General features: G+C 50.6%; 1 protein-coding gene across 1 annotated transcript; it reads left to right on the top strand.

Moving 5' to 3' along the window:
• The first annotated feature begins 293 nt into the window (after positions 1–293).
• Positions 294–1,840, top strand: LOC117592240 (serine protease grass-like). The gene is made up of 6 exons (XM_034285874.1): positions 294–372; positions 441–565; positions 654–861; positions 922–964; positions 1,020–1,219; positions 1,278–1,840. The coding sequence occupies exons 1-6, from the start codon at positions 294–296 to the stop codon at positions 1,688–1,690; spliced, it is 1,068 nt and encodes a 355-aa protein (XP_034141765.1). The 3' UTR covers positions 1,691–1,840.
• Positions 1,841–9,612: the final 7,772 nt, after the last annotated feature.

The raw sequence follows: 9,612 nt of genomic DNA, 5'->3' as shown, positions 1-9,612 counted from the left end.
TTTACTAAACGTTGGGCGTTTGCCAAATGCTGATAAAATAGAGCTGTAGACTGAGAGAGAGAGAGAGAGTAGACAGAGTGCAGGATCGTTCTTGCATGAGTAGAGCTTTCGAAGTCAGCGTAGCCGAAGCTTCCCCTGCCCGTGTGTACCGGCGATAAATCAGCACAAGAAGTAGAAGCAGAGAGAGAGGGAGAGAGTAAGCATAATGCGGAACTGTTCATGCATGAGTAGAGCTTTCGAGTCTAGCTTTGCGCCATCGATTCTTTCAGTTTCTTTCAAACCTATCTGGCGACATGATCGGCCGCTTGTGGAGTTGCTTGACGCTCTGCCTGCTGGCAGCGCTTATTGGAAGCGGACAGGAAGCCCGCTTGAGTAAGCGAGGTCTCGGTGCAGCGCTGATAGCCGGTCGCTTACCGTGAAATTTGTTACGATTCTTGCAGATGCAGACTTTTGCAGCAACTTCGAGGACCGGCCCGGGCGCTGCATCCACTACCAGAGATGTCCGCCCATCAAAGCGATCGTACAGAGAAAACGCGCCGGCTACGAGCTCACCCAGAGGGAGCCTGTTCGGAGGAGCGAAAGGTGAGTCGAGCGGCTGTACGAGAATTCGATATTCGAATAACCAGATGTTTTCATGATGTGCCGCGTGGCAGACCTTTGTGTGCTGCGAGGAAGAAATCAATGACACTGGACTGGCGATGCTGCGGAACGAGACGGAGTGCGGCAAATTCTCGTTGGCCAAAGTCGCGCATGGCCAAGAGGTCAAAATGGGCTCGAGACCCTGGATGGCCCTTCTGAGGTACGAGGGTATGGCGGAGGGCAGGAGCCAGTTCCAGTGCGGAGCCACACTCATTTCCAAGCGTAAGTAGAGTCTCCGTTTCTCGTGGAACAACCTCTGAGTCTCTCTTTTCCACCTTCTAGGCTTCATCCTAACTGCAGCGCATTGCATGAGCAGGGAAAAGCCGTGAGTAGACTTCTTTCAAACATTCCAAAACTGACAAGTTCGGACTCTGCCACAGAGTCTCGATTCGATTGGGAGAGCACGACTTATCCACGGAAGTGGACTGCACCATGGTGGGCGTGGGCTCTCAGACACGGTGCCAGCCGCCCCCCGAGGACATTGGCATCGATAGGATCATCGTGCATGAGGGATTCCCGAATAACCTCACCCAGAACGACATAGCACTCATAAAGCTGAACAGGGACGTGGAGTACGCTGGTAAGACAAGTCAATCGCGAATGGCACGAATCTGCCCTGAACATTCTCAGCATTGCAGCTCACATCAATCCGATCTGCCTTCCCCTGAATCAGCAACTGCAGAGGGACGTCCGCGATCAGCTGGTCTACCGGGTGACTGGCTGGGGACGGACTGAGAGCAATGCCTACTCCAATGTGCCCAGGGAGGCTTCTGTCAACCGTCTTCTCCTGCAGGACTGTGTCGCGGCGTACCCTAGGAACGCGTTCGCCGAGAATCAGATCTGTACGTCTTCCGCCTCGCAAGACAGCTGCAGCGGCGACTCTGGCGGCCCTCTTCTTTATGCATTTAGGTACTTCGGACAGCAGCGCTTCGTGCAGACGGGGATCATCAGCTATGGACCGAGTCAGTGCGGTGTGGGCTCTTCCCCGGGGGTGTACACGGACGTGGGGGCGTTCCTGCCTTGGATCACGAAGCAGATGGCGCAGGCATGAGGAGGACAATCGAGAATAGGATGAATCCTGCTGCTCGTTCACCACCTTTGGGCATTGAATCCTTTCGGCCCGCTGGCCTGAACGGGCACTCGAGCGCAATTAATTAAGTACGCACAGTAAGAGCTCAAAGATTTTAATTAAAAATTTTGCAGAAGCGGAAAAAGTGCCCTCCATCTCCGCCACTTCCTTCTCATCTGTCGCCTGCCCGAGGGCATCACAGCCACAGCTTTTGTCCGGAGTAGCACTTTGTTTCATTATTTCATTACATGCCCGAGCTGCGATTGTAAGGCTTTCAATTTAAGCCGAAAACTGTTCAACGGCCATTGGTAATTGCCAATTGACAACTGCAAATTGGCCATGCTGCTGCTCGTACTCGTATTCGTATTCGTTCGGCCTCCTCTCTGGTCTGCGCCTCTTGCTGCACCTTGACACACTGAACTAAGCCCGGAAAGGAAGTGCCATGAGAGTATGCCCCACTAGTTGTGTGTGTTGGTGTGTGTGTGTGTGTGTATGTGTGTGGGTGGGGGGAGAGATAACCTTTATCCACTTAGGCCCCTTACTCGTGAATGCAATCCGAAGAGAATTTGTAAAGAGTGTCGGGCTGGGCCCACAGGGCAGCCAGGTGTTAATGAGTGCGATAAGATCCAAATTAGAATATTCATAATTCATAATGTTTGCCGGAAAACTTGCCGCCCGCTTTCAATGGCTGCTCCTTGGCTCTTTGCTGGCCATGTTTGCTCTGGGTTCGGGCAATAGCAGCACTGCACTTGGAATGCTCTTCTCTATCGATTAATCAAGTCCCCAAATGCATTGATTCGGACTCCAGAACAATGGAGGAAAAAGCTCCTGCGACTGGACCACAGCCAACACTGGCACATCCACTTCAAGCTCCAGCTTCCCCGGCGGCAGGTACGTGGATTCAGGTGTTTGTTTTTGAGCTTAGCGCCAGCAGCCCCCAAAGACAGAAACAACTTCACACGCTCCGTGTCCGTCCCCGTCACTGCCTCTGGCTATGGCTCTGGCTCTGGCTCTGGCTCTGGCTCATGTTCCAGCTCTCCTTCTCCTTTGCCATCTCTGGCTCATGTTCATCGTGAAAGGGTCCGCAGGTATTAAGGTCAGAACTATAAAACATGCAAAGCACAGGAGGCCAACAGCTGCCGGGAGTTACATTCCTCCAGTCCATCACAAAAACAAACACACACATACGCACACACACACACACACAAAGAGAGAGAAGTAGAAAGACAGATGAGACAATGAGTGAGACAGAGAGAGAGAGAGGGAGAGAGAGAGGAGGAGAGTAATAGAGAGAGAGAGAGAGCGATGCAAAGTGATTCAGACTCCGGACTGTGACTCTGACACAGTGAGTGGAGGGCATTTATTAGTTTAGCAGAAAGTACAGTGACTCACAGAGCTTGAGTTTCACTCTGATGGAGAGAAATCGCTGCTATTCCCCGTGCCCGGAAGAAATTGTGTGAAGTCCTCATTGATAAACAGAATCAAATGACTGACTGTATGCAAGCGAAGCGCACACTTTTGGCCATGAATGTACCGACTGACTCACTTCCCGTGACCGTGGCCGTACAGGATGCGGCGCCCATAAATATGCTACACTTTGGCGAGAGCCACACCCCACATCCTTGCCAAGTCCAGCTGCACCTCCAAACTCCAAGCCCCAACATCGCTTTCGATGCCTTCGCTGCAGGAGAAGAAGCCTTTCGTTTCGGCGGAGCGGAGCGGACGGACGGACCCACTCCCTTGTCGTTTGCGGTTGTTCTGGTTTCCGGTTAACACGCACACACCAAACACACACACACAGCCACCACATATGCACTCTGGCATATGCATATGAAAGTGTTCCCGTGTTCCGCTGAGCGTCTGTGTGTTTGGCTTGTCTGTTTTGATCCCTTGTTAATAATATAAATGATGATTTATGACCCTCCGAGGAGCAGCAGAAGCACAGCGATTGTCGGGGTCCAGCAAGCAGTCCAGCAGCTGGGTCAGCGGTCAGGCGTGAGGGCAAGGGTCAGGGGCCAGAGGCCAGAGGCCAGAGGCCAGGCAGGAACAAACGCCTAATGAATTATTGATCAACTTAAAGATGGCCAACTCTCAGCGTAATTGACAATTACTCTCCCAAAATGGCAAGTCGGAGGAGCTCCGAGCACATCCCCCAAGAGCCCCCAGAGGACAGGCAAATATTTAAAGCATTTGCCAGCACATTAAAATCGAATCGAGCAACGCAAAACAACAAAATAATAAAAACTGGAGCCGTGGAGCCGTGGAGCATACAGGCAACAGAAGGAGAAGGAACCCCCGACATAGAGGGCATAAAAAAGCCGCAGGACTCGGTTTTGTGACCCACCAAAGCAACAACAATAACAAAAAACAATGGAAATTTATGCAAACGAATTAAATCGGCAGGCTGGCAGGAAGCCAGAGACAGAGCCAGGAGACTAGGATCACGGCCAGGAGCAGGAGGAGCACGAGGAGCACGAGGAGCAGGAGGAGCAGGGAACGCGCACCCCATGCTGATTGCGCGTGCTAAGGTATAATGAAACAGAATATATTTTATTTGTGGAAATTTAAATATTTTGTACCTTCCAGTCGATGGGCAAAACCAATCTACTTACCGCCGCCGATAAGCTCTCGGGGCCAACTTTGGCAATTAGCCGAGCCCCTGGAGAGGATCCGACTCCACTTCGGAGCAGGAACCGAAAAGTGCTGCTGGGGAGCCAATCGTTTGTGGGAAACATCCAACATCTAGCGGGCTGCTTGGCTTCTTATGAAATTGAAAATTGCACACAGCGACTATAATTCATGTCACATAGGGGTGGGGAGGGGCGGAGCAGAGGCCATATCATAAGTCAGAGTCGGGGCCAGAAATACAACAACAGGCGACGCATGCCAGGCACATACATATATCATTCTGCCAGTTGAGCGTGAATCAGAATGGAACTGGAACTGGAAATGGAACTGGCACGCCGAATGCAGGGAAATAAAAATAAACAATCTTGAAAGTGCTGCGTGGGCAGAGGAATGGGGAGGGGGAATATAGAAGCAGCAGCAGTGGCAGTGCAGAGGTATTCGAATAGCTGGATACCCATCGCATGCGAAGTCCGTGTGAATTCCTGGGAAAGGAAGTGAAGCAAAATGAAGACATAGAAGAGATACAATTCAGATCTAAATGATGTTGGGATACCTCAACGGGCAGCGTAAGTTCAGAAATGTTTGAGTGACAGAGAGGAGTAGCCCGCTGTGCTTCCCTCTCCCTCTCCCTCTCCCTCTCCCTCTCCCACTTCCATTCTACCTCCAGCACTCTCGTGGCGAATTCTCATTGTTGGCAACATGGCTGTGTCCGTAGGCCAATGCATTTGATTGTGTTTGTTGCCTCACAATGGATCCATTTTCCTCTGCCTCTGAGTGTGGGTGTTAGAGTTTGGGGTGTGTGTGTGTGCGTGTCGCTGTCTTGACTTCCCAGGGAATTGTTGCTGCCGTGTTCCCATTTACATGTGCGCCCCCCCCACTCCGCCTAGCCCCTGTCCTGCTTCTTGTGGCGTGCCCCTAACACGGTTATTGCATTAAGCAAAGTTGTAGCCTAGATTTGAATGCCGCACGGCCGTGGCAGTTACCCAGCCCCCAGCCCCCATCCCCACCCAGTGTGCGCGCCGGCATTGTCTAGGACTTTCGCTTTGTTTAAACATTCAACGTTCATTATTTCTCCTTCGTCAGTTGCCTCCTGCCTCCTCCCTCCTGCCCTCTTCACGCATTTCTCGCTGCTGCATATTTAATAAACTTTTCAGTTAATTTTCATCATTCGCATTATTTTCGCGGCACATGCGTGTTAACAATTTATTCCGGAGCCCCCCATCGTCCCATCGTCCCATCACCAGCTCCATTCATCTTTTTTCGCTTCCAGCTTCCTAAATATTTATGAGCCCGCTGCTGGCTCTTCATGGCGGTAAATATTTAAAGCGAGCATTTGCGAGCCACACTCCCGCCCAAAGTAGCCTTTAAAGCGGCGACAGAAAGAAGAGCAGCCCATAATTCCCGGAATATACTGCACACTGCCAGCAGGAGCTATATGGCTTCATTATAGTCGGACAAACGTGTAATTGCGTGTGGCATAATTTGCTGAAATAAAATAATTAAATGTGACAATGTGCAGAGAGGCTGGCTGGCAGAGGTTGAAAGGTTGAAAGTGTGGCGGCAAAACGCTTTAATTGATGGACACAGCTGTGGCTGTGGGTGTGGCAATGGGAATGGGAATGCCCTCTCACAGAATAGAAGCCGTGACATGACAAAGTCATTGCCGTTGACATAAACAAGCACACAGCGACGACTCCTGCCATTCCGCTACTGCTCCTGACTGATCCCCAAACCCCCTTTTGATTCCCATTGAACGAGAACACTGACTCTTGCCGCCAGGACGTGCTCTCCAGAGCAAATGTCGAGCGTTTTGTGGGAGCCCCGGAAAAGCGAAAAACGAAAACAATGTCAAACACATCAAAGTCAAGCAGCGATTTTCCAGCGCTCTCGCCGTGCCCCGTTTGCAGTCCCCAAATGGCAAATGGCAGGCAAATCAACTGAAAAATCACAACAACAAAAAAATATCCGAAAAAGTAAATGTATATATGAACAAGGGGGGGGGGGGGGGTTGGGAGCAGTTGGAGCGCAGCAGGGAAAATCGTTTGCACAGGGAAAAACGTAAAAGGAAAAGGAAAAATCAAGGGGGGCGGGGTGGTAGAAAAGTGCAGTTTTGGCAAAAATGGAGGAGAACGATGTCAAATGCAAATTGACAGCTTTCAATATCAATTCCAAAACAATCGCGAGGGAAATGAAATGCCAGCGAACGAAGTAAAATCAATTTTCCTTGTCAAGTGCAACAGACACACACACACACACAGAGTCTCTTGCTGTCTCTGTCTCTCTATCTCTATCTCTATCTGTTTTTGGGCACTAAATGCCTTGCATGTAACACTTCAACTTCATTCGATTGAAGCCATTCAAATGCAATCAAACGGCTTGACAGGTTAAATTAATTAAACCGGATTTATGTGGATACATCAGAAGTTTTCCGAGGAGGACTCTCCACTCTCCAGTTTCCTCCTGGACTCCTTTGGCCTGCTTTGGCTTTGGTCGGTTGTGTTGCTTTTGATGTGGTTTCGGTTTATATTGGTCGCATGCCCAGGATGCCATTGGAGAGTCTGAGTCTGAGCAGTCACCGGGCTTGACGTGTGGTTTAGGTGCATTTCGCAAATTACCCTTGCGGTGCCTCAGAGCAGAAAGGGAGACAGAGAGAGAGAGAGAGAGAGAGCTCTGCCTCGTCACTGTTTGTCATTGGAATAAGTATTTAATCATCAGATGAGTAATTTGCATAAATTAAGTCTGCCCCGGCCTGGCCGGCTGCTGCTGCTGCTGCAGCGATAAGAAGGTCTGCCTCCCCGGGGACCAGGAGAATCTTGTTATCTCAATATCCATGGACCTGCCACCAGTTCCATTTGCATTGCAGGTCCGATCAAATGCGCAACTTGCAGCATTTCAACAAGCAAGGGGGAAAGGGGGAAACTCAATGGAAGATATTGCGACTATGTGGTACCCCCAATTGGTTTTACTTTCCTATCTGTAACCGTCCAGCAATGTTTTTATGGAATACGAATGACTTGAGTATAACATACCCTTTCTGCTCCAGCCACACCCTGCATTAAAATGGCAACGAATGGCCGACGAAATATAATGCGAAGGGGCATAAATTCAGGGCATAAATTTCAATGCCCCTTATGCGCATTTTTCTTATCGGGCAGACATACCATGTAGGAGAGCCCCACAGAGAGCTCACGGAATCGAATCGAATCGAATCGAAGGGATGGCATCGACAGCGACCCGAGGGGGAGGCTGCCAACTGGCAACGTTATGAGAATTATGAGGGCCACAAGGAACCGCAAGGAACGAAAGCGACGCAGTATTGATTGCCGACAGGGTCCTGCAGACCTTGACAGAGAAAGGGAGAGGAGAACAAGCGAGAGAGTCAGCCGAGCAGTGAGCCATAGTAGATTTGTAATTACAGGATTAGTCCAGCTCTGACTCTGACTCTGACTCTGTGGGTTTGCCTTTGGCTTTGACTCATCTTCGATTGGCTTCCGCACCATCCCGCAGCCGTGGGGGGGTCATGTGCAAACACAGACGACCAGACGACCAGACGACCACGACACGTGACCTCTCGCATGGATCTAATTTGCAATTAGATATGTTTCACCCCTCCCCACTCCGGCGCAGCATCGGCGCCTTTGAAGTGGATGATAAATCCAGTGGGGCGCGAAAATTATGAATGCCCCTCACCACCACCACCACCACCACCACACCCACACCCACACCCACACCCATACACAGACAGTGTGGGCCGCCTTTGGCCATCAATTTGTTAACAAATCTCGAAAACAAATCATCAAACGCATCGGCTCACACGATTTAAATGAAGTGGCCGCCGATTTCCACAGAGCTGCGTCGGCATTGCGTGGGGCAGCTGGGCAGAGAACTCTGCTTTCCATCCGAGTGCCTCTTCAGAGGAGGCGCAGCAGCCAGCCATGACGTCGCGGGCCCAAAGGCAAGGGAGGCAAGAAGATTTTTGGGCTGTGCTGCCACAGACGACTTCCGTTTGCTGCGAAATTCATGGAAAATAAACTTGGTTGCTGAAGGGGCAGGGGCAGGGGCAGCAACTCTACTCTCTCTCTCTCTCAGTGCGGCAGGGTGTGCGATATTCGTTGTGTTCTTTTGCTCCCTGCTTAATACAGTTCGCTGAGCAATTTGCCGACTCTTGTGAACTTCGCGGAGTCTGGGTGGAGGGATTATCTTATTCGAGTGTCTGGCAGCGGAAGGGGAGGAGGAGTGACAATTGATGGCTTAATAAATAGCAATTAACTGGCATTGATGTAGTGCTGGCCAAACTACTCCACTTTGTGGCCACAAATCAAAGGAATCCAAGGCAGCAGCCAGCGAATGTCAGTCCCAAGTTTGACCCTCAGGTGCGCCACCCAAATCCACTGCCAGTCCCGCAGTTTTTCGGTATTCGGGATCTGTTTTAATCTGGTAAGTGAATGTGTCAACTTTTTCTCACTTTGTTTGTTTGCTTTGGGCCACGCATACCCCGGGGACCGGGACGGGGACGGGGACCGTGGCGGATGGGAGTCAATGGCCAACAAAGAGCTCCATTCGGCTCCAACTACAATGGGTCTCATTTGGGTTGTTTTTCCTGCCTCATGATGTTCTATTATTCATTTCAATTTTCATGTGTGTGGGTGGGCGCTGGAGTCCTTCAAAGGTATATTTTTCATCAGAGCTTGTAGTCCCACAGCCCGCAAAGGTCAGTGAAAGTTTGTTATTCTTTTCTGCCAGCTCGTTTATTAGATTGAGTCCCCCTTTCCCTTTTCCCCCCCCCCCCCTTCAAACGCTTCTCCAGCACATCAAAAACTTGCCAACGGCTGCCCCTGACAAGCCACTGTTGAAGTGGCATCAATGCCCAGAGCCCGTCCATGGTATCCGATGGAAGGGGATGCCTTTGTGGTCTCAGGGCATAGGATGGGGGCGTGTCATAAACATGACAAACTTTTCCTTTCCTTCTCAAACTCTCGAAGGGTGTTCATTATGGGCAAGTTTTGCTGCTGGCCGTAGAGTGAACAGAGTCGCCAACCCAGAGTATTGGGTACCGGGTGTAGCAGGGATCGATTAGATTGTGCCCCTTACCTTCTTTGGGAGTGTGCCTCGTGCCCCATCCTGGCTAATGTCTTCCCCCGTTGCCACTGCCAATCAGTTGTGGGCAAGTAAATATTTTGTTAACATAATTGCATAAATCACAGTCAATTTTTCACGCCACACCGCGGCCCCAGCCACTCCGATAATAATAATTTGTGTGGCTTCATCCACACATG

Source organism: Drosophila guanche, unplaced genomic scaffold (assembly GCF_900245975.1).
Source record: "Drosophila guanche unplaced genomic scaffold, DGUA_6, whole genome shotgun sequence".
Classification (NCBI taxonomy): domain Eukaryota; kingdom Metazoa; phylum Arthropoda; class Insecta; order Diptera; family Drosophilidae; genus Drosophila; species Drosophila guanche.
This window is presented reverse-complemented; position numbering and strand designations above follow the sequence as displayed.

What these genes read in the sequence shown, in the direction of transcription:
- LOC117592240 (XM_034285874.1), top strand. Translation starts at nt 294, where the DNA reads ATGATCGGCCGCTTGTGGAGTTGCTTGACGCTCTGCCTGCTGGCAGCG. An exon ending in AGCCACACTCATTTCCAAGC is followed by an intron (nt 862 to 921) that starts GTAAGTAGAGTC and finishes TCCACCTTCTAG; the next exon opens with GCTTCATCCTAACTGCAGCG. An exon ending in CAGGGACGTGGAGTACGCTG is followed by an intron (nt 1,220 to 1,277) that starts GTAAGACAAGTC and finishes TCAGCATTGCAG; the next exon opens with CTCACATCAATCCGATCTGC.